The 25,469-nt window shown below is 44.6% G+C and overlaps 1 protein-coding gene across 3 annotated transcripts in view; it reads right to left on the bottom strand.

Moving 5' to 3' along the window:
- The window catches only part of nav2b (neuron navigator 2b), a 94,478-nt gene that overhangs the window by 25,652 nt on the left and 43,357 nt on the right, over positions 1–25,469 (bottom strand). For all 3 annotated transcript variants that reach the window (XM_045688407.2, XM_045688408.2, XM_082957371.1), the window contains exons 7-10: positions 14,746–14,875; positions 4,811–5,117; positions 2,490–3,132; positions 923–1,351 (exon numbers count right to left, since the gene is read on the bottom strand). In XM_045688407.2, coding sequence (XP_045544363.2) covers positions 923–1,351; positions 2,490–3,132; positions 4,811–5,117; positions 14,746–14,875 — 1,509 coding nt within the window. The remainder of the gene's footprint in view (positions 1–922; positions 1,352–2,489; positions 3,133–4,810; positions 5,118–14,745; positions 14,876–25,469) is intronic.

Raw genomic sequence — 25,469 nt, 5'->3', positions numbered from 1 at the left:
ACATTATACAAAAATAAATACTTATATATTTTTTTTTATGTATGTATTTCTTTCCTGAGTAAACTGCTCAAGGAAATGGTGGCTTACAGAGATGTGTTTTGGGAGTTTAGCCCTTGTTTGAGTAAAACAACGGTTGTAATATACATCTAATCACAGAAGCTCAAAAACCTAAACATAGGGGCAATTCATGTTTGGTGGAGGTAGGAGTGTGGTCATTCTGAACATGTAGACAAAACATATAGAGACAGGACACAGCTACAGATAACAGCTACCTATAGAAGCTTCACAGCTGTGGTGTGATCTTTCTTAGTTCTATACGCTTTGATGTACATCTCAAGATGAGGTTTCAGACTCCCGCCCTGTCCTTCCCAGTGTAGCCAGCAGATGGCATTATGCATGCTGTGAAAGAGATGGAGGCAGCGATAACATCCAACAGTCACTTCACTTCACAAACACAGGACACTACACAGAGGCAGCTGTTTCACCATCAAGCAAGCCTAACTCCATATAGACACATTTACCTGTCCTGTTTCCGGGGTAAAGTGTTTCGGCTGGGACTACCCGAGGGAGAGGAGAGAGGGCTAAGGCTAGGGGGAAGGGAGGGGGTTAGTGGTGTAGGGGGTTAGGGGGTAAGGGTAAACAACAGAGAGAGGAGGAGCACAGATAGACGGGGAAACAGAGAGATCAACAGTCAAGATAGAATCCATGCTTTCATTACACCAACAACTAGGAGTCAGTCTCCTATCATCTCCTATATCATCAATATGGCCACTCAAACTCTACTGTTAGAAAGGGACTAAACCCTCATGCACACAACAGATCGAAGGTTGAGATACAAAGGGAAGAAAAGAGAGGAGAGCATGTAGCCGACATTAAAACACATAGCCACACCTGGCAGCTCCTAAGCCAAACCCATTCCTACCTGTCTGAGAAGCCAGTTTTGATGCCGTTGTTCCTGATGCAGGCTGGCAGTGTGTCGTGACCAGGGCCGTGGTGTCCGTGGCCTCCGCTGCCCAGAGACAGGTCGATGGACTCGCTGCTGGTGGCAAGGCTGCTGAGGGAGGGGTAGCCGGGGCTCAGAGTGTCCCTGCTCAGGGTGCTGCTCCAGGCCAGGCTGTGGGAGGGGGTGGACAGGGCCGAGCTGGGACTGGAGGCCAGGGGGGAGAGGGAGTGGGCCTCCACACCCAGACGACCTCCACCCCCATACAGAGGGCTACTGCCCCCGCTACTGGCCGAAGGGGAGTCCAGAGCGACGCCCTGCTGGCCAGAGTTGGAGATGACAGTGGAGTTCTTCATGTTCTCTGCAGTGGTGACTGGGGCATGCTGCTTGCCCTGCTTTCCTCCGAACAGTCTGGACGGCACGGGAAGGAAGCAGAGGAGAAGAGTGAGAGGAGAGTTAAATGGTACATGGGTTTAAGCAGGGAATTGTTGAAGTAATCTTTGATCAAAATACTCCTTATTGCAAAGATAAGCGAAACAAATGCATATTATAACGTTGCCATGACAACACAATCCCTACTTCATGGTATAATCACATCATCACAAGACAAATATATCCATCTCTCTGATTCGCTGGTCTGGTTTGGCCGTCCGTGTGAGCAGCTATCATACATCTTCTACCATGCCTTTTTATCAACACGTCATTTACATTAAAGCAGGATGTAAAGTGTGTCCTACAGACGCCATATTAGCTTGGACAACATTAAATAATCAAGGGTTAAATGAGAAGGGAGACTCTCAGACCACTGAGGGGAAACAGATGCTCTATTTTCTCATTACCTCATCAGGCAATTAGTTAGATAAGTCCAAGCAGCAGCATAAGATAAAGCAACACCAGCCAGCCCAGCACTGGGTTTGAGCTAGAGAAAACACTGGGCCCTCAGTCTGGGCCCTGTCACCCTGCTTTTAATGACCACTGATAGACCATTATACCAAGAGAGAGAGGCCTAGTGATAAGCCAAGCCTTTTAAATCACTCACGATTCTTGGGCAGACTTCAAAAAAACGTCATGAAACCCTGATAAGCCAAGAGCTCTCAGTTTTATTTAATGTTACTACAACGCTGATATGATAATTGTCCCAACCAAAATCAGTTTGCACTGTGCCTGAATGTCACATAACCCACTGGGCACAAACATCAGTTCAACGTCTAGTTTTGATTTACATTTGACTGAGTTGTCAACTATTGTGAATGTAACGTGAAATCAACAAAAAATGTAATGTCATTGGATTTATTAAAAAAGTTACGTTGATTCTTTTTTGCAAATTCAATGAGTTTTCCACGTTGATTCAACACCATCACATAGCTTTTTGGGGTTGAAATGACGTGGAAACAACATTGATTCAACCAGTTTTGCCCAGTGGGAATCATAAGCAGGCCGGTGTGGTAGTGCTTTCAGGGCTGGTGGAAGGCGCTCTCAGACTCATCCAGTGTTAGTGTGAGACAGCGCTTGATGACTGGGGCTAGGGGTATGGAGGTGGTGGGCTGACCTGCGCATGGTAGGGGAGGAGACGTCTGGGTACTTTCCCCCTGGTTGCCTGGCTCCATGGGCTGAGGGACTGGCTTCAGAGGACACCCCCTTCTCCCGGTCTGTCTGGTTGGATCCAGAGCCAGGAAGGGGGATGCCACCAGCGCTGGGTTTGGGGACTTGGCTGCGGCTTTTGGGGCCATGGAGCATGTTGGACTTGCTGCTGAGATTGGAGTCGATGCTGGTGCTGGACGAGCGGCTTGTGCTGCGTCCCCCACCAGAGGCTCTGCTGGGCCGGGGGAGGCTGCGGTACTGCAGGGTGGAGTGTGAGCTCACAGGTAGGTAGCCATCATCCACACTGGCCTGGCGACCAAGACCCCGACCCCCGTGGAGCTGCACTGACTTGGGGATCTTCCCCAGGGTGGCGGAGCCACTGGTGATGGTCACTCCGCTGGCTGTCACCATGGTCATACCTCCTCCTGCATGCTTCTTAAATCCAAAGGTGTTGGTGGTGGGGGTGCGGCTGGAGCTGGAGGAGGGGGGCTTCTTGGCCTCGTCACCACTGCTGCGGCCTGTGTCTGATGGGGAGCGCTGCATGCTACACTTGGCCCGGGGAGAGAGATGATGTTGGCCCTTCTCAGACACCTTGGCGTCGTCCGTTTTACCTGTGGGTGGACACATGACAGTTTATCAACCATGGCCCACCAGATACAATGTCTCTGTGGTTGACTGCTGGCTGCCTCATCACACGCTACAGAAACACATGTACATTGAACAAAAATATAAATGCAACATGCAACAATTCCAAAGATTTTACTGAGACAAATCAGTCAATTTAAATAAATTCATTAGGCCCTAATCTATAGATTTCACGACTGGGAATACAGTTATGCATCTGTTGGCCACAGATACCTTAAAAACAATGTAGGGGCGTGGATCAGAAAACCAGTCAGTATCTGGTGTGACCAGCATTTGCCTCATGCAGCGTGACACATCTCCTTTGCATAAAGTTGATCAGGCTGTTGATTGTGGCCTGTGGAATGTTGTCCCACTCCTCTTCAATAGATGTGCAAAGTTGCTGGATATTGGCGGGAACTGGCACATGCTGTCATACACGTCGATCCAGAGCGTCCCAAACAAGCTCAATGGGTGACATATCTGGTGAGTATGCAAGCCATGGAAGAACTGGGACATTTTCAGCTTCCAGGAATTGTGTACAGATCCTTGCGACATGGGACAGTGAATTATCATGCTGAAACATGAGGTGATGGCGGCAGATTAATGTCATGACAATGGGCCTCAGGATCTCGTCTCAGTACCTCTGCATTCAAATTGCCATCTATAAAATGCAATTGTGTTCATTGCATCGTCGGACGGGGTCACAGTGTCTCCCGACCCCTCGTCTTAGCCTCCAGTATTTATGCTGCAATAGTTTATGTGTTGGGGGGCTAGGATCTGTCTTTCTCCTGTCTTATCCGGTGTCCTGTGGGAATTTAAGTATGCTCTAACTCTCTCTCTTTTCTCTCTTCTCTCAGAGGACCTGAGCCCTAGGACCATGCCTCAGGACTACCTGGCCTGATGACTCCTTGCTGTCCCCAGTCCACCTGGTCGTGCTGCTGCTCCAGTTTCAACTGTTCTGTCTGCGGCTATGGAACCCTGACCTGTTACCTTGTCCCAGACCTGCTGTTTTCGACTCTCTCTCTCTACCGCACCTGCTGTCTCTACTCTGAAAGATCGGCTATGAAAAGCCAACTGATATTTACTCCTGAGGTGCTGACCTGTTGCACCCTCTACAACCACTGTGATAATTATTATTTGACCCTGCTGGTCATCTATGAACATTTGAACGTCTTGGCCATGTTCTGTTATAATCTCCACTCGGCACAGCCAGAAGAGGACTGGCCACCCCTCAGAGCCTGGTTCCTCTCTAGGTTTCTTCCTAGGTTCATGCCTATCTAGGGAATTTTCCTAGCCACCGTGCTTCTACATCTGCATTGCTTGCTGTTTGGGGTTTTAGGCTGGGTTTCTGGATAGCACTTTGTGACATAGGCTGATGTATAAAGGGCTTTATAAATACATTTGATTGATTGATTGTCTTTAGCTTATGCCTGCTAATACCATAACCCCACCGTCACCATGGGGCACTCTGTTCACAACGTTGACATCAGCAAACCGCTCGCCCACACGATGTCATACACATTGTCTGCCATCTGCCCGGTACATGTGAAGAGCACACTTCGTTGCGTTTATCTTTTTGTTCAGTATAGTTCAGACTGATAGAGAACAATATAGAGACAGTGTGGCTGCTGGGCTCCGTCTGTCTCTACTCTGTTTGTAACGTACCTGTAACATGGGTCTTCAGCGTTGCACAACCTGGCGTGATGGGAGCCTTGGTCCTGGGCGAGGTTACACCCACCTGGGCGCTCATTCCCCGCCTCCAGGAGCCTGTGTGGGCCATGGAGGGAGTATTGCGGCCTGAGGAGCTCCTGTCCGACTCGTCTGACATGTCTGAGGGATGGCGGCAATACTTGGAGCCAAACTCCATTTTGACCCCGTTGTCCGAGCCACCGTCTGACCTCTTGACCTCGTCGCTGCCGGACCACACAGAGTTCCGCTCGATGGCCAAGTGCTTCTCTGCGTCCGTCTGGAGCTGAGGGAAACCAAACGTCAAACATCTGTTACTTCTGTTTGTTCAAGTGCTGTAGATACTGTACATCAGAGGAGACTGGTGAGGGGAGGACGGATCATAATAATGAATGGAGTGAATGAAATGGTATCAAACACATGGAAACCAGATGTTAGATGTGTTTGAGACCATTCCATTCACTCTGTTCCAGCCATTACAATGAGCCTGTCCTCCCCATTTAAAGTGACACCAGCCACCACTGCTGTACATACTCTAACTCCCCTCTACTTACAGTATATCAATATAATAATAACACTGATACGTGAATCATCTCACTAGGAGAGCAAGCAGAAAGAAAAGCAATGGTCTACTAGTCTAGACCAGCATTTCCTAAGCTCAGTCCTGGAGACCCCAATGGGTGCATGTTTGGCCCTAACACTACACAGCTGATTCAAATCATCAACTAGTCATCAAGCTTTGATTATTGGAATCAGATGCGTAGTGTTAGGGCAAAACCCAAAACGTACACCCCTTGGGGTCCTGAGGACCGAGTTTGGGAAACGCTGGTCTATTACCTCCCCCCATAAGCTCAGCCTTATACCATCATTCCAGTTAAACAACTCCACATGTCCCTATTACTGTGAATGCTTTCATATTCTCATCAGCAAACAGCACTCATTACAAACACACTGTCAAGACCAGGATGTTTGTTTAGTCATCACATTATACAAATATCCTCTTTGTTCTATGAGCTGTTGCTCAACTGCCAAGGGAAAAGATTCCTATTCAGGAACTTGATATTGATGAGGATTTTTCTCTGATTTGGGTGCAGTCTGCTCTCATCTTAGAAGTAATGTGTGGATCTGAGGCATTAACTCTGTGGTTGAACATTAACGCTTTTTGATGTCACTGCTGCCCATCTGGCTTTTCATCTGAGGCATGTGGCTGAATCATTTCACAAACATTGGTTGAGTTCAATAAGACATGCAACATATATATATATTTTTTAAACACGTTGCAATACAAAGTGACAATTAACGCTTTCTATTGGACAGGTCGAGGTAGTCCCTCCATGTTTCAGTCCATTTGCTTCCGTTTGGTGCCTAATGAACAAGACCGTGGTCAGGAGAGTTAGCAGTGGATTATTGGACAGTCCCTGACAGGGCCTGGAGTGATTATCACAGGAAATCAGCAAAGACGACTTCATGCTTCATGTATCAACATTACCGCCTCAAAATGAAAAAATTGGATAAGTAAAGACTTGAGAAAGAGAAGGAGAGGCAGGCGAACAGGACCATTACATTGACCGTTCAAATAAACAACATGTTGAAGCTGTGTTTTGTAGTGTGTTTTCCCAGCTCTCGCCAAACTTACGTCAGCCTTGGTTATAACAGGTCATTGTTCTAGCTACTGAAAATACTCATAAAAATGATTGCCAGGGAAAGAATTTTAATGGCCTCTTTCTTTATCAGCCTGAATCATAAACACTGTTATCTCTATAGCCTCAATAATAAATCCAAGCCATATTCTACAGAGCAGCAGAAAAATGCAACACAAAGCAATTCTATAAAAGGCAATACAGTTACAGAGAAAATGGGAGGGGACTTTGTGACTGAATGTTGGCTTGAAGAGCTGGTTTTGGGGCCGTCTGCATTCTACTGTTTGATTTTAAGTCACTCGTTGGCACGGGAGGATGCAGTGAAAACCTTAATGGTAGAAAAACATGAAAACAAAACGGGTGCCAAAGTTGCAGTCGTTCCTTTCGTCTACCCAGTTCCTTTTTATGACTGGAAATAACCTTGCTGAACAGTCTTCTACATCACAGTCACAACCATGCCAACTGCTTTATTCCTGAAAAAACTCACTCTGTGCTGTTGTCAGGATGTTCCACTGAAAAGAGACTGTCTCTACAGGAACATTCTGTGGTTATCTTTGTAAAAACAGAAACTGCTTCTATCACACAATCTTCCACATAAGCAATGATGACAGACATAAGTTTGTGAGTGTTGAGGTGTATCTGATGAGGACATGGGTCAGGCCTACTACTACACTGTATATACAAAAGCATGTGGACACCCCTTCAAATTAGTGGATTTGGCTATTTCAGCCACACCCGTTGCTGACAGGTGTATAAATCGAGCACACAGACATGCAATCTCCATAGACAAACATTGGCAGTAGAATGTCTTTACTGAAGAGCTCAGTGACTTTCAACGTGACAACCGTCATAGGATGCCACCTTTCCAACAAGTCATTTTGTAAAATTTCTGCCTTGCTAGAGCTGACCCAGTCAACTGTAAGTGCTGTTATTGTGAAGTGGAAACACCTCGGCGTAACAACGGCTCAGCTGCAAAGCGGTATGCCACACAAGCTCACAGATGGGGACTGCAGAGAATTGAAGCGTGTAGCGCGTAAAAATCGTCTGTCCTCGGTTGCAACACTCACTACCGAGTTCCAAATTGCCTCTGGAAGCAACATCAGCACAAGAACTGTTTGTTGGGAGCTTCATGAAATGGTTATTTTGTGTGCGGCCGAGCAGCCGCACACAAACCTCAGATCACCATGCGAAATGCCAAGCGTCGGCTGGAGTGTAAAGCTCGCTGCCATTGGACTCTGGAGCAGTGGAAACGCATTCTATGGAGTGACGAATCACGCTTCACCATCTGGGAGTCCGACAGACAAATCTGGGTTTGGTGGATGCCAGGAGAACGCTACCTCCCCCAATGCATAGTGACAACTGTAAAGTTTGATGGAGGAGGAATATTGGTCTGGGGCTGTTTTTCATGGTTCGGGCCCTTAGTTCCAGTGAAAGGAAATCTTAACGCTACAGCATACAATGATATTCTAGACGATTCTGTGCTTCCAACTTTGTCACAACAGTTTGGGAAAGGCCCTTTCCAGTTTCAGTATGACAATGCCCCCATGCGCAAAGCGAGGTCCATTCAGAAATGGTTTGTCGAGATCGTTGTAGAAGAACTTGACTGGCTTGCACAGAGCCCTGACCTCAACCCCAATGAACATCTTTGGGATGAATTGGAATGCCAACTGTGAGCCTGGCCTAATAGCCCAACATGAGTGCCCGACCTTAATAATGCTTTTGTGGCTGAATGGAAGCAAGTCTCCGCAGCAATGTTCCAACATCTAGTGAAAAGCCTTCTTAGATGAGTGTTATAGCAGTAAAGAGGGGGACCAACTCCATATTAATGCCCATGATTTTGGAATGAGATGTTTGACGAGCAAGTGTCCACATACTTTTGGTCATGTGTGTAGTTAAGCCCATAAATTGGGCTCCCGAGTGGCGCAGCGGTCTAAGGCACTGCATCTCAGTGCTAGAGGCGTCACTACAGACCCTGGTTCGATCCTGGGCTGTATCACAACCGGCCGTGATCGGGAGTCCCATAGGGCGGTGCACAATTGGCCCAGGGTCGCCGGGTTAGGGGAGGGTTTGGCCGGGGTAGGCCATCATTGTAAAATAATAAATTGTTTGTCAAATAAAGCTTAAAAAAAGTTCACCCCAAGACTCCCTCCCTGGTCAGCTCTAAAGCAGGGTTCAGTGCAGTCACAGCCCTGTGGGCACACTGTCATTTCAACGTGGGTAATATTTGGTTGAGAAGTTGATCAATGAGATTACAACCTATATTCACCCACTCAAAAGACTGCAAAAGTTAGTTGAATTTCCTAAGTGTTATCACAATGTTTTCAACCATCTAAAACAGCGTTATTCAAAGTCGGGGTCGCGAGGGAGCTGCAGTGGTGTTGCCAAAATGTAAAAAAACAAACATTTGAAAGAAACGATTTTACGAACTTTGAATACCACTGATCTAAATGCACAACCAAATTGCAATGGAAAAACAATGTCTGATTTTTGGTTTAGTTATCACCCAAATGTCTCACTGCGCTTTAAACCATTTAAAAGCACAGCAAAGTTAAGATGGGAATACAGATATATATTTTCTTAATTTATACAACAGATTAATGTGATATCACTGTTCTTCATCTAATAGCAGAACCAAATGACCTGGCCCCAGTCTCCCGACAGCGATGGAATTTAGGCTTATGAGTGTTTTAACAATGCATCCTTCCTGCAACCGTCGAAGATTCAACATACATTTCCCAAAACACCAAGCAGAGAGTTTGCTGTGTGCGTCGTTGAGGCATGTGTGGATACTGGTAGGTTCGAAAGAAAAGCAGCGCGGCTCTCGGATCAGCTTTCTCCATTCAAATCTTATCTTAACATTAAAATTATTCCACAATACTGATGACAGATCAGCTTCTAGAGAGATATTATCACCTATTGCTGCAAATATTGATTCAACCAGTTTGTGTCCAATTGAGTGGGTTGGAGTTAATTTTGCCTCATATCTGAGTAATGACTGAGTAATGACTCACTGTTCAAAGGCTTGACGGAGCAGGTTGAGGGTTCACAAGGAACGTCTGAAATGTATTCTACCCTCTTGTGGCTTTGAGTTTTTAGTGACTCTTGTCACCGAGTGAATTTTAATAAGCCAATCTAGTTGGTCTACATTGTTCAGAAGCGCCTAAAAAGGATTGCATCATACAGTCTCAAGAATCTAGATTTAGACACTTTTACAATATGGCAAACAGAACGTCTTCTCCTCAAACCAGTAGTCTAAAAGGTGAACATGTGCACCTACGAATAGGAGTGTCTGGATAAGATGAAGTGGGAGGTGATGTGTGCTAGGCTGCAACTTCAATCAACACTTGGAGGCAACCACATCAGCATATAATACAGATCAGAAACAGATGAACGTTTCACTCTGCTTATTTCTTCCACAACCTCTATAACTGAAGTGTGAAAGTTAAGAGGCAGTCTAGTGTATGCAGTTATGTTCAGGTTAATGTACCCATTCAAATGATTGGGGCCAAAAGAATCAAAGTATACAAGTCCCTGGTATATTACAAAGGAGAGCTTAAACGCTCCTACCTCAGCCTAAATGGTTAGTGCTGAGCGATTAGTGCTTTTTTAAACATGAAATGCATTATGAAATTAAAATTATTCAAGCTTTTTAATCGAAATTCCAAAGCCAAAAATAGTAAACATTCAATTGGCAAAACATTGAAAATATTCCATTGTCTCTGTCCACATACAAAAATGTTAAATTACTATGAAATAAAATATTTCAGTTATTAAAAATACATACTGTATATAAAAGATCGGACCCTTTTTTTCAATAGCACGTTTCTGTGCTGAACTAGGTTGAATATTTGCTTAATGAAAACTACAACTCCCTTCAGCCCAGCATCCCAAATAGTTCTTCAAATCAAATCAAATTGTATTGGTCACATACACATGGTTAGTAGATGTTAATGCGAGTGTAGCGAAATGCTTGTGTTTCTAGTTCCGACCATGCAGTAATATCTAACAAGTATTCTAACAATTTCACAACTACCTTATACACACAAGTGTAAAGGAATGAAAAATAATATGTACATACAAATACATGGATGAGCGATGGCCAAACAGCATAGGCAAGATGTAGTAGATGGTATAAAGTACAGTATATACATATGAGATGAGTAATGTAGGGTATGTAAACATTATATAAAGTGGCATTGTTTAAAGTGACTAGTGATACATTTATTATATCACATTTTTTATTATTAAAGTGGCTAGAGAGTTGAGTCAGTATGTTAGCAGCAGCCATTCAATGTCAGTGATGGCTGTTTAACAGTCTGATGGCCTTGAGATATAAGCTGTTTTTCAGTCTCTCGGTCCCTGCTTTGATGCACCTGTACTGACCTCGCCTTCTGGATGATAGCGGGGTGAACAGGCAGTGGCTCAGGTGGTTGTTGTCCTTGATGATCTTTTTGGCCTTCCTGTGACATCGGGTGGTGTAGGTATCTTGGAGGGCAGGTAGTTTGCCCCCGGTGATGCGTTGGGCAGACCTCACTACCCTCTGGAGAGCCATACGGGTGTGGGCGGTGCAGTTTCCGTACCAGGCGGTGATACAGCCCGACAGGATGCTCTCGATTGTGCATCTGAAAAGTTTGTGAGTGTTTTTGGTGACAAGACACATTTCTTCAGCCTCCTGAGGTTGAAGAGGTGCTGTTGCGCCTTCTTCACCACGCTGTCTGTGAGGGTGGACCATTTCAGTTTGTCTGTGATGTGTACGCCGAGGAACTTAAAACTTTCTACCTTCTCCACTACTGTCCCGTCGATGTGGATAGGGGGGTGCTCCCTCTGCTGTTTCCTGAAGTCCAAGTCCAGTGCGAGGTTATTTTCCTGATACCACACTCCGAGGGCCCTCACCTCCTCCCTGTAGGCCGTCTCATCGTTGTTGGTAATCAAGCCTACCACTGTAGTGTCGTCTGCAAACTTGATGATTGAGTTGGAGGCGTGCATGGCCACGCAGTCATGGGTGAACAGGGAGTACAGGAGAGGGCTGAGAACGCACCCTTGTGGGGCCCCAGTGTTGAGGATCAGCGGGATGGAGATGTTGTTTCCTACCCTCACCACCCGGGGGCGGCCCGTCAGGAAGTCCAGGACCCAGTTGCACAGGGCGGGGTCGAGACCCATGATCTCAAGCTTAATGACGAGTTTGGAGGGTACTATGGTGTTAAATGCTGAGCTGTAGTCGATGAACAGCATTCTTACATAGGTATTCCTCTTGTCCAGATGGGTTAGGGCAGTGTGCAGTGTGCAGTGTGGTTGCGATTGCGTCGTCTGTGGACCTATTGGGGCGGTAAGCAAATTGAAGTGGGTCTAGGGTATCAGGTAGGGTGGAGGTGATATGATCCTTGACTAGTCTCTCAAAGCACTTCATGATGACGGAAGTGAGTGCTACGGGGCGATAGTCGTTTAGCTCAATTACCTTAGGTTTCTTGGGAACAGGAACAATGGTGGCCCTCTTGAAGCATGTGGGAACAGCAGACTGGGATTGATTGAATATGTCCGTAAACACACCAGCCAGCTGGTCTGCGCATGCTCTGAGGACGCGGCTAGGGATGCCGTCTGGGCCAGCAGCCTTGCGAGGGTTAACACGTTTAAATGTTTTACTCACGTTGGCTGCGGTGTAGGAGTGTCCACAGTCTTTGGTAGCGGGCTGTGTCAGTGGCACTGTATTGTCCTCAAAGGGAGCAAAGAAGTTGTTTAGACATCGGGGTCTGCGACGGGGCTGGTTTTCTTTTTGTATTCTGTGATTGACTGTAGACCCTGCCACATATCTCTCGTGTCTAAGCCGTTGAATTGCGACTCTACTTGACTTTATTTCTCTTGTGAAAAAATTGATTTCTCTCCAGAGAAACGGCGCATTGGGCTCACAAAATAAAACTACATGGAATTGAAATATTTTAACCTGTCTGGGCTAGAGGGCAGTATTTTCACGGCCGGATGAAAAATGTACCCAATTTAAACAGGTTACTACTCTGGCCCAGAAACTAGAATATGCATTTTATTAGTAGATTTGGATAGAAAACACTCTGAAATGGTGTCTGTGAGTATAACAGAACTGATATGGCAGCCAAAAACCTGAGAAAAAGTCAACCAGGAAATGGAGGATCTGAGAATTGTAGTTCTTCTTTCTAGTCCCTTTCGAAACTACAGTATCCGTGGGGTTACGTTGCACTTCCTAAGGCTTCCATTGGCTGTCTAAAGCCTTCAGAAAATGGTTTGAGCATTTTCCTGTCACTGGGCAGATAATAGGAGCTCAGTTTCTGAGTGGACTGCCTGACAACAAAGGGATTGGATATGCGCGGTCATGCGAGTGCTCCGTTCCTTCTTTTTCTCCTTGAATGAATACGCTATTGTCCGGTTTGAATATTATCACAATTTTACGTTAACCTGTTATGGCTAGGGGGCAGTATTTTCACGGCCGGATAAAAAACGTACCCGATTTAATCTGATTATTACTCCTGCCCAGAAACTAGAATATGCATGTAATTATTAGCTTTGGATAGAAAACACTCCAAAGTTTCTAAAACTGTTTGAATGGTGTCTGTGAGTATAACAGAACTCATTTGGCAGGCCAAAACCTGAGAAGATTCCTTACAGGGAGTGCCCTGTCTGACCATTTCTTGCCCTTGTTGATTATCTCTATCCAATACAGGGGATCTCTGCTGTTACGTGACACTTCCTACGGCTCCCATGGGCTCTCAGAAGGCGGCAAAAAGCTGAATCGTGGCTTTGCAGGCTCTGGCTGAAAAAAAGTAGCGCGTTTATATTATCGCGGAATATTATCGCTTTTTTACGAGAAAAATGGCATAAAAATGGATTTTAAACAGCGGTTGACATGCTTCGAAGTACGGTAATGGAATATTTAGAATTGTTTTGTCACCGAAAAGCTATTTTAAAATCGGACACCTCGACTCCACAAAGGAGTTCTGTATCTATAATTCTTTAAATAATTGTTATGTTTTTTGTGAACGTTTATCGTGAGTAATTTAGTAAATTCACCGGAGGTTTGCGTGGGGTATGCTAGTTCTGAACGTCACATGCTAATGTAAAAAGCAGTTTTTGATATAAATATGAACTTGATTGAACAAAACATGCATGTATTGTATAACATAATGTCCTAGGTGTGTCATCTGATGAAGATCATCAAAGGTTAGTGCTGCATTTAGCTGTCTTCTGGGTTTTTGTGACATTATATGCTAGCTTGAAAAATGGGTGTCTGATTATTTCTGGCTGGGTACTCTGTTGAAATAATCTAATGTTTTGCTTTCGTTGTAAAGCCTTTTTGAAATCGGAAAGTGTGGTTAGATTAACGAGAGTCTTGTCTTTAAAATGGTGTAAAATAGTCATATGTTTGAGAAATTGAAGTAATAGCATTTCTAAGGTATTTGAAAATCCCGCCACGGGATTACACTGGCTGTTGCGTAGTTGGGACGATTTCGTCCCGCCTAGCCCAGAGAGGTTAAATAATTGTTATATATTTAGTCAACGTTTATGATGAGTATTTTTGTAAATTGATGTGCACATTCACCGAACGTTTTGGTGGGAATACATTTTCTGAACATCACGCGCCAATGTAAAATGCTGTTTTTGGATATAAATATGAACTTTATCAAACAAAACATACATGTATTGTGTAACATAATGTCCTAGGAGTGTCATCTGAGGAAGATCGTCAAAGGTTAGTGCTTCATTTAGCTGTGTTTTGGGTTTTATTGACACATGTCCTTGCTTGGAAAATGGCTGTGTGATTATTTTTGTCTATGTACTCTCCTAACATAATCTAATGTTTTGCTTTCGCTGTAAAGCCTTTTTGAAATCGGACAATGTGGTTACATCAAGGAGAAGTGTGTCTTTAAAATGGTGTAAAATAGTTGTATGTTTGAGAAAGTTGAATTATGACATTTAGTTGTTTTTGAATTTGCCGCCCTGATATTTCACTGGCTGTGTCCCGCATGTGGGACGCTAGCGTCCCACGTAGCCCATAGAAGTTAACAATTAGTTGTTCAATAACCCAAAAACATTTTGGTTAATCGCTCAGCTCTACTAATTGAAAATCAGCAGGGTAATGTCTGGCTGTGGACATCACGTGATCTATTTTCAGAGTTTATTGAAGAGAAATTAAAGTTTAATAAGCGTTTCTTGGCTTTATTATAAAAATAGAAACAACATAATGTCTGTTCACTGTTCTAGTCATTCTAATTCTATGGTTGCCACACCCCTGAATGGGGCAGAACCTACCTGTCCCTCTATGTCCTTGCAGGAGACGGACGGAGTGTTGACGTAGGAGCTGACTGAGGAACTGGTGTTGATGTCATCTGTGTCGATAGTGTCACTGATCCCACTGCTCACCGAGCTGCTGTCGTCCCAACTGGAAGAGAGGAACACAGAAGAGTGAAAGAGTTTGAGTAGATATGGTAAAAGTTATTAGAGAGAAAGAGGTAAGACAAGAGACACATAACTAGAGTGAGAAAGGGAAAGATGTAGAGCAGGGTTCTCCAACTGGCCCCCCACGTTTGGCCCGAGGGTTATTTTATTTTTCCCCCTCAAGTTTTGGGGGACATAAAAGACTAAAAACACCAGCAAATCAGCTCCAAGTAATTTTAATGTTGGAAGTCTGTTCCAAAGTATTCAGAAACATTATAGAGAGACGTATGTGATCGTATCCAAATGTAAAAAAGGTTTGAAATGATTGTGTTTTAGTCAAAGGTTAACTGTTTGGGCTTCTTGCGGTCAATTTACAGTCTCCAAATCATTTTTTATTATTTCTTGACCATCCGCTTAACCTGTTTAGGATAGGGGGCAGTATTTTCACGTCCGGATAAAAAAACGTACCCGATTTAATCGGGTTATTACTCCTGCCCAGAAACTAGAATATGCATATAATTATTAGCTTTGGATAGAAAACACTCCAAAGTTTTTAAAACTGTTTGAATGGTGTCTGTGAGCATAACAGAACTAATTTGGCAGGCCAAAACCTGAGAAGATTCTGTACAGGAAGTACCCTGTCTGACCATTTCTTGGCCTTCTTGATCATCTCTATCCAAAACAAGGGATCTCTGCTGTTACGTGACACTTCCTACGGCTCCCATAGGCTCTCAGAAGGCGGCAAAAAGCTGAATGGTGGCTTTGCAGGCCCTGGCTGAAAAACATTAGCGCATTTTGATAGTGGTCGATCAGAGAACAGAGACTGGAGGCGCGTGCACGAGGCGACCCCATGTTTTTACTCTTTCGTCTTTGAATGTAAACAACGACTCCCGGTCGGAATATTATCGCTTTTTTACGAGAAAAATAGCATAAAAATTGATTTTAAACAGCGGTTGACATGCTTCGAAGTACGGAAATGGAATATTTCAAAAAAATTTGGCACGAAACGCGTCGGGCGCGTCACCCTTGGATAGTGTCTTGAACGCACGAACAAAACACCGCTATTTGGATATAACTATGGATTATTTTGAACCAAACCAACATTTGTTATTGAAGTAGAAGTCCTGGGAGTGCATTCTGACGAAGAACAGGAAAGGTAATCAAACTTTTCTAATAGTAAATCGGAGTTTGGTGAGGGTCAAACTTGGTGGGTGTCAAAATAGCTAGCCTGTGATGGCGTGCTATCTACTCAGAATATTGCAAAATGTGCTTTCACCGAAAAGCTATTTTAAAATCGGACATAGCGAGTGCATAAAGGAGTTCTGTATCTATAATTCTTAAAATAATTGTTATGTTTTTTGTGAACGTTTATCGTGAGTAATTTAGTAAATTCACCGGAAGTGTTCGGTGGGAATGCTAGTTCTGAACGTCACATGCTAATGTAAAAAGCTGTTTTTTGAGATAAATATGAACTTGATTGAACAATACATGCATGTATTGTATAACATAATGTCCTAGGCGTGTCATCTGATGAAGATCATCAAAGGTTAGTGCTGCATTTAGCTGTGGTTTTGGTTTTTGTGACATTATATGCTAGCTTGAAAAATGGGTGTCTGATTATTTCTGGCTGGGTACTCTGCTGACATAATCTAATGTTTTGCTTTCGCTGTAAAGCCTTTTTGAAATCAGACAGTGTGGTTAGATAAAGGAGAGTCTTGTCTTTAAAATGGTGTAAAATAGTCATATGTTTGAAAAATGGAAGTTTTGGGATTTTTGAGGAATTTGTAATTCGCGCCACGCCTATCATTGGATATTGGAGCAGGTGTTCCGCTAGCGGAACGTCTAGATGTAATTAACAAAAGAAGACAAGGTGGAGAGAAACAGAGAGACATTAACAAAAGAAGACAGGGTGCAGAGAAAACCACTCCTATTATTCTCCCTCTTTTCCTAGGTCTGTTGGCCAGAGACAGCATTCCCATATGCCTGTGATGTTAGGAACGTCTCCCTCTGAACTCCAAACTTCTTTTAATTAGCGTTCAGCAGCGTGTCTCCCAGGACCAGGGGGGCTGCTGGGTAACAGAGTTTTCCACCACACCAGGTCCTGCCAGTCACCAACACTGATGGGCCCTAACCAAGATACCATTCTAAGGAGGTTTGCGTGGAGGCCAGAAGATAAGGAATAGTTGGGATGTCTGGGTCTCATGCAAGCTGCCTTATATATGATTTGAGACCGCTCTACACCAGGATCTCCCTGTTCCCACTGAAGTTACCTTTCATTAGAGTGGGGTTCTGTGGAAAATGCTGCTATTCTCAGGGCCAAAGGTTCTGTGTGTGAACTGTGAACGGACCGAAATCTGTGTGTGTGCAGGCAGATAGGTGTGTGTGTGTGTGTGTGCGCGTGTGTGTGTGGTTCATCACCCATTGTCTGGGTAACAGAATCACTCATTTAACAGTACTCTCAGATGTGTGCAGGGAGTTGGATGGGAGGTTGCTCTCAAAAGATTAGAAGTTCACACGGAGCAAGACACACTCACTGCTCCTCTGTCTGTCTGTCTGTCTGTCTGTCTGTCTGTCTGTCTGTCTGTCTGTCTGTCTGTCTGTCTGTCTGTCTGTCTGTCTGTCTGTCTGTCTGTCTGTCTGTCTGTCTGTCTGTCTGTCTGTCTGTCTGTCTGTCTGTCTGTCTGTCTGTCTGTCTGTCTGTGTCTGTCTGTCTGTCTGTCCTCCGCCTCCCCATGCCAGTGTCATGCTGACTGAGCTAACCGAAACATCCCAGCCAGCCGCAGCCAGACAGTGCGGAGAGTTCCCTGTGACAGCATCAACAGCTCCTCTCAACACGTACGCCAGAAGCAACATACTTACTTCACAGGTCTACTCAGTCCAAAGTCTCAGCTAAGTCCAACCATTTCAGTATAGGTCTATGTTTACATGGAGAAATATGAACCGGTAGCAGGGGGAAATCATAGTCAATAGATGACAGGAATGATTCAACAGTAGTCCCAACACTCAAACGGGACTGTTTTATCTCCATCTCTTCATTCAAAGACTCAATCATGGACACTGTTACAGACAGTTGTGGCTGCTTTGGGTGATGTATTGTTGTCTCTACCTTCTTGCCCTTTGTGCTGTTGACTGTGCCCAATACTGTTTGCACCATGTTTTGTGCTGCTACCATGTTGTGCTATTGTCATGTTGTGTTGCTACCATGCTGTATTGTCATGTGTTGCTGCCATGTTATGTTGTTGTATTAGGTCTCTCTTTATATAGTGTTGTGGTGTCTCTCTTGTCGTGATGTGTGTTTTGACCTATATTTTTATTTTGTCATCCCAGCCCCGTCCCCGCAGGAGGCCTTTTGCCTTTTGGTAGGCCGTCATTGTAAATAACAATTTGTTCTTAAGGTTAAATAAAAAATTAAAATCACCCCCCACATGACCCAAGAAGGTTCCAGTCTGGCGGGGAGGTGGGCAGAGGTCTGGCTCTAATCTAACATTTGCCAGGCACAGTGTGTCCTGCTGGACAGCTGCCTGCCTAGTGCCCTGCAGTGTCCCAGTGCCCAATCCAGCCCTTTTTCCCCTGCCCTGGTCTTCACACCCACACACCAGAACTCCATCCACACAGCTACTCCAAAACAATTCATATTTTCACTGATCTGAGACATGCAAGACAAGACCAGGGGCTGGAGTGGGTGGCAACGGTGGAACAGGTCCAGCACAGAGACACAGTCATTCAGTATTCCAAAAATCTCCCTTCCTTCCTTCTGTTTAATTGTGGAAGGCAGTTCTACTGTACCCTTAATGGACTAGTGAGAAGTGAAGAGGTCAAAACAATACATTTTTCAGAATGTCTTCTAGCCATGCAGAACAGGATTAATCATGCCTGTGGGCTGAGGTTGCTATGCTATCAACCCTGATGATCTGTTAAATGGAGGAGGGAGTCACCTGGGTACATTCTGGGCTCTGCGTCAGAGGTTGATTGTGGGTAGAGTGAGCTCGCAGTCCATTTACGTTGACTGACAGCTCCTTCGGGGCCTGGGGAGGTATATGTTAGGTTAGACCTCCCCTCCCCTGCTCCTGATGCTGTTGTCACTGTTCACAACATCCTTCTCTATTTTCTCTCTCCCTCCAACCGTCTTGCTAACATCCCAGGCACTTTACTCTCTCTTTCTACACCCATCTCTTCCCTTCTCTCCTCTCATTTCACCCTGACTAGGAGATGCCATACTAAAAATGATGTTAAAGACTAAGCTTGGAAGTTAGGGGTCAAAATAGTTGACATTCTTGTGTTTGTTTAGATAGTTGAGACTGGAGTCTCTATAGAATGAGTTGGGGGTGGTGTGGTGCCACATATACCCCTCTGTCTCTGTGTGGTGTACGCAGAATTAGAGAATTAGAGACCCAGTGAGGGGATCAGTGGACACTCTGGGGCAGGAAATTGGGTGACTTTGGTCTGAGAGGCCAGTGGAGAGAAATGAGCGGAGCTCTGTCGAGGCCCCACAGGCCCCACACCACACTGTCCTGCATGTCCACTCTGGTCAGGGAGGCAGTCCATTAGTTCTACTAGACTTCTCACCCCCTCAGCAATATTGAAAGCTGTTGCCAAGCAATGAACACCTAACTCTAAGTTGGTCAAGTCATTAGACAGAAGAAACTATGCCACACAAGAGTTCTCTATTTTCTTGGAATAAAAAACAACAACAACTACACATTGGATCGTTTAACTAACCAAATATTGTTTTTAACAAACATTTGATAACGCAATGCTACTCTGGACAGAGTGTATTTTAGCATGGCTGGTTGCTGACATAAAAAAGCCAGTCTGCCAGTAGACCAGAGCAGACTGAGATTAGAGAGAAACCAGCCCACAGGCAAAGACCAAGCTCTCTGCAAACACTGTCTGTACAGCACTCAACACAGAAGAGCTTACATTAATAAACATATCAGTTAAATGAAACACCCCTGTTTAAGGACAATTTACATGCATGAATAGGAACATTAAGGGATGCACTACATTCAAGAAGGAATGACATTTTGTTTATTTTATGACATTTTGCTTTAGTTTATTTAGTAAATATTTTCTTAACTCTATTTGTTGAATTGCATTGTTGGTTAAAGGCTTGTAAGTAAGCATTTCACGGTAAGCTCTACACCTGTTGTATTTAGCGAATGTGACAAATAACATTTGACGTGTTGCCATTTTAGGAACTCCTTTAAAGGTTTTGTCACACATTCACTAAATGTTAAAACAAACCATAAAAACAAACTGAAACTTTAAAAATGTATAAGAAATGTACCGGTTTTTAAATTCAAACCAAAACTCCAACAAACACACAATTTATAGATACACAACATCACAAGTAACGATTCTCTATTCTCTCTCCCACAAACAAGAAAAGGAACATGAGCAAAAGGCAACTCTGGTCTCGTCGCCATACCTGATAGAGCCCGCAGCAGCCCAAGGTGGTATCCCCTCGCTGCAGTAGGAGCTGCTGGGAGCTCGCTGAGGGAAGCCGCTGAAGTTGGAGTGACTGACAGAGAGCTTCATGTGTACACTTCCACTGTATGCTCAGTTCTCTCCGCTAGAGCACACCGACTGACTGACTGATCTCCCCCCCTGCAGCCAGCCACACACACACACACACACACCACACACCACACACACACACACACACACACACACACACACACACACACACACACACACACACACACACACACACACACACACACACACACACACACACACACACACACACACAAAGGGGAGCGGCCTCACACAAACACACCCACCCTCAGAACAGCCACATAGGGGAGTAACCTGGGAAGCACTTCAAACACCACTTCAGCTTCTGAGTCACGATCCAAACAGCCAAGTCAGAGCTGATAAAACAGAACAGAACCTGTGAGGTCCTTCAAACACAGGAAGGTAAGCCTCAGATCTCAGAACAGATCTCAGAACAGCTTTACCGCTGAGACGTTCAAACAATCTTCAGCTTTTAACATGATCCAGGAACAGCTAACCAAAGAAGTGCTTTAAACCCACATTTGCCCAAACCAACTGCTCAGAGTCAGCCTTATTTTGCCAGGTGGATAATGTGTATTCTTGGGGGTATTTGTAAAGACAACAAGCCTAGGAGGACACATGTTGGTGGGTTTTCCTGAGCCAATCTTATTTGTACATTCCACTGAGGCTCCTTTTCTTTCCCCTGCTTTGCCTTAAAAGGATTGTTCAGGGTCACGTCCCCGGGTCAGGGGTCAAGCTTTAAAGGGCTGACTCACTAACTCAGAAGGAAACATCAACATTACGCAATAAAGCCAATCTAGCCCCCTGAACATACAAATATCTCTCCACTTTCCAGTGACATTCAATTGACAAACATATCTTTATGACAGAAAGGCAGCCCCTTAGCTGTTAAAAACAAACAGGCATAAAATATAAAAATTAGTTGATATATTTAGAAAAGTGGGATAGCTATACATTTATCTTCAGATTCAGCATAAAGAGTTTGACGGCACATTCCAGGCTAGCAGGCTAGCAGGCTAGCAGCCCAAACCTCTGAAGCCAGTCGAGTGTAATGACATGGCTGCCTCAAAGCCATAGGAGTGTCAGGAATTCAGCTGAACAACCAATCTCTCAATGGATTTGACAGTCTCTCTCTCTCTGACGCGCCTGTCCCTCAAATCAGTGGAGTAATCAAACAGGAGAGAAATGACACCATTTTCCACTATATTCTGTCGTTTTAGCTGTCCTGGAAAAGAGCATTCCACTTGTTTTGTTCTGAATGAAAAGAAATTCAAGAAGAAATTCCTTTCTGACAAGCTGACCTACAGAATTAGTTAAGTCAAATTGTTTCTATTTTCTCAGCACGTGCAATTTGCCCAGTTTGTTTGCAAACTATTGGCTGCTGGCTTCTAACAGCAAAACATTTGACCCAGAGTTATAATGTGCTACGTGCTCTTCTGTCCTGGTCTGGGCTGGGTGTGATTTCACGTCTCTGATGTGAACCCAAGCCAAGTTCACTCTCATTGTTCCAGTGTTACTCTGCTGAGGATGTGGGAGCTGGAGACGGACTCTGGATTAGCAGGTCATAGCACAGAGTAGTGCTCCGCACATGCGCGCGAATGTGATCAAGCGCACACGCACACGCACACACACACACACACACACAAATCTCAAAAACAGCTCACAGACTCACATCCACAACACGATATGCCACACTAACAATCACTAATAGATTCACATTAGCATTGAGTGTTCTTTTGTGGAACATTCTATTGATTCTGCAGAGAGAAAGAAACAGAGGGAAATGAACAGAACACTTCATTCACTCACTTTAACATTAACTTCACTTCCATAATACACCCCAGCAGCCAGTCAACGCTGAGGGCTAAGGAGGTGACAGTAGGATTTACTCCCTTGTTTCCTTGCTTCCTTTTGTCACCGGCTCATTTCCATGCCAATCGGCTCCAGGGTGTTATTCCTCTCAAGCATAATTAAGACTGTCTGCTGTCTGAAGCACTCAATTGCCACAATTTAGGGTGTGAAACACCTCTACTCAAACGCAATGTAGTTTCACAATAGTGTGTTGTGGAGATTGAAGCGGCCTCTCTTCCTATCCACATGAGGTTAAGTGGTCAAGAGATGAGATGTAACAAAAAAGCTTGCATTCCATAAGGTAGTTAAAATGCATTTAATTTGTTTTTGCTTATAGGCTTGGATGTCCAACTGATTCTCAATAACAATCACATTTTTTAAAACACATTTTAATTTAATTTCACCTTTATTTAACCAGGTAGGCCAGTTGAGAACAAGTTCTCATTTACAACTGCGACCTGGCCAAGATAAAGCAAAGCAGTGCGACACAAACAAAAACAGAGTTACACATGGAATAAACAAATGTACAGTCAATAACACAATAGAAAAAATATATATACAGTGTGTGCAAATGAGGTAAGATTAGGGAGGTAAGGCAATTAATAGGCCGTAGTGGCGAAGTAATTACAATTTAGCAATTAACACTGGAGTGATAGGTGTGCAGAAGATGGATGTGCAAGTCGAGATACTGGGGTGCAAAGGAGAAGAAGGAAAAAAAATAACACTTTGGGGATGAGGTAGTTGGATGGGCTATTTACAGATGGGCTATGTACAGGTGAAATGATCTGTGAGCTGCTCTGACAGCTGACGCTTAAAGTTAGTGAGGGAGATATGAGTCTCCAGCTTCAGTGATTTTTGCAATTTGTTCCAGTCATTGGCAGCAGAGAACTGGAAGGAAAGGCAGACAAAGAAGGAATTGGCTTTGGGGGTGACCAGTGAAATATACCTGCTGGAGCGCGTGCTACGGGTGTGTGCTGCTATGGTGACCAGTGAGCTGAGATAAGTCGGGGCTTTACCTAGCAAAGACTTATAAATGACCTGGAGTCAGTGGGTTTGGCGACGAATATGAAGTGAGGGCCAGCCAACGAGAGCGTACAGGTCGCAGTGGTGGGTAGTATATGGGGCTTTGGTGACAAAACGGATGGCACTGTGATAGACTGCATCCAATTTGCTGAGTAGAGTGTTGAAGGCTATTTTGTAAATGACATCGCCGAAGTCAATGATCGGTAGGCAGTCAGTTTTACAAGGGTATGTTTGGCAGCATGAGTGAAAGATGCTTTGTTGCGAAATAGGAAGCCGATTCTAGATTTAATTTTGGATTGGAGATGCTTAATGTGAGTCTGGAAGGAGAGTTTACAGTCTAACCAGACACCTAGGTATTTGTAGTTGTCCACATATTCTAAGTCAGAAGCGTCCAGAGTAGTGATGCTAGATGGGCGGGCAGGTGCGGGCAGCGATTGGTTGAAGAGCATGCATTTAGTTTTACTAGCATTTAAGAGCAGTTGAAGGCCACGGAAGGAGAGTTGTATGGCATTGAAGCTCGTCTGGAGGTTAGTTAACACAGTGTCCAAAGAAAGGCCAGAAGTATGCAGAATGGTGTCGTCCGCGTAGAGGTGGATCAGAGAATCACCAGCAGCAAGAGCGACATCATCGATGTTTACAGAGAAACGAGTCGGCCCGAGAATTTAACCCTGTGGCACCCCCATAGAGACTGCCAGAGGTCCGGACAACAGGCCCTCTGATTTGACACACTGAACTCTGTCTGAAAAGTAGTTGGTGAACCAGGCGAGGCAGTCATTTGAGAAACCAAGGCTGTTGAGTCTGCTAATAAGAATGTGGTGATTGACAGAGTCGAAAGCCTTGGCCAGGTCGATGAATACAGCTGCACAGTATTGTCTCTTATCGATGGTGGTTATGATATCGTTTAGGACCTTGAGCGTAGCTGAGGTGCACCCATGACCAGCTCGGAAACGAGATTGCATAGCGGAGAAGGTATATCAGCATCCATCCATTCAGCCATCAGTGAAAAAGCATTGTGATCATTGACGTTGAAGCATCATTTGTGTTGATCTTGCTCTGGGAAGTAGTGGCTTTCCTTAACCAGATGATCAGATGAGGTTCCCAATCTCTCTTCCTATCTGTCAGACATTGTGTTTGCAGATGGGTCCCCCACTGCTGTATTAGCTGAGCCCCCTCATAGCCAGGACCCAGCAGACCAGACACAGGTCCCAGGATGGGCATGCAACACACCACTAATTCCCTCTCACAACACTCTGGACTCCTCTATCTCTCTGATTTAACTCCTACACAATGTAACAATAATGGTGTTTATTTTCATACAGCATACAGTGTTTGGCTATATGTCAGCCAATATCATACAGTGTCCTCCGTATCCTCAGCAATCCTGTACTAAATCATAGGCTGCCTTTAACTGTGTCAACAATTAGTTTATTTTCAGGAGCTACTGACGTGAACTCCATATGAGGTCTTCAACCTTTTGTAGCAGCCCTTCATGTTGCAGATGCACTGTATAGTATATTCCCTAGAGCACTGAGGAATGTGACTGTCTTTGCTTCTTCCCAGGGCCAAATCACATGGGCCTAAGTAATGTTTATTCCCTCCAATAAGTATTCTTTCTGTATGTTCTCATACAGTTCCAAGCCTGCTAGAGTTAGCGGCAGGCGGACAAGCAATATCCACCATTGTCATACGGATGAAGCCTGAGCTGGAATGTGAACTGAAGCTGCTTAGCTTTAGAAACCCCTGAGTGGATCTAGCTTGCTTCATGGATACCTCTCTGGGCTTTACTGTATTCACACACACAGCTGGAGTTACAGGCTGGGATTGGGTTACAGAGATCATAATGAATGACTTACTGTTTCTCACATTACACGAGACAGGAAGTCTTCAATACCAAACAGACGGAATGACATCACCATCACACCAACCCTAGGCACTTTCCCTCCACTTCACATTCAAAACACACACTCCAATACATATGAACAAACAGACAAAAACACTTACTTCACAGCTTAAATTCTCCACTTCGTTCTCATATTGTTTTCAGTATCCAGTCTGTCCCTTTGTGTTGCATGCAGTCTATCCTTCCCACTGCGTGTCAAAGACAGAGTGCAGAGCCCAGACTGCCCACCAAGGAGCTGCACTCAACAGGTAAGCAGGCCAGCAGACAGACAGACAGCACGGCCGCGACGACAGCCAAGTCCCAGCCA

This window comes from Salmo salar, chromosome 10 (genome assembly GCF_965601325.2).
Source record: "Salmo salar chromosome 10, fSalSal1, whole genome shotgun sequence".
In the NCBI taxonomy this organism is placed as follows: Eukaryota; Metazoa; Chordata; class Actinopteri; order Salmoniformes; family Salmonidae; genus Salmo; species Salmo salar.
Note: the sequence above shows the minus strand (reverse complement) of the source record. Positions and strands in the feature narration are given on the sequence as shown.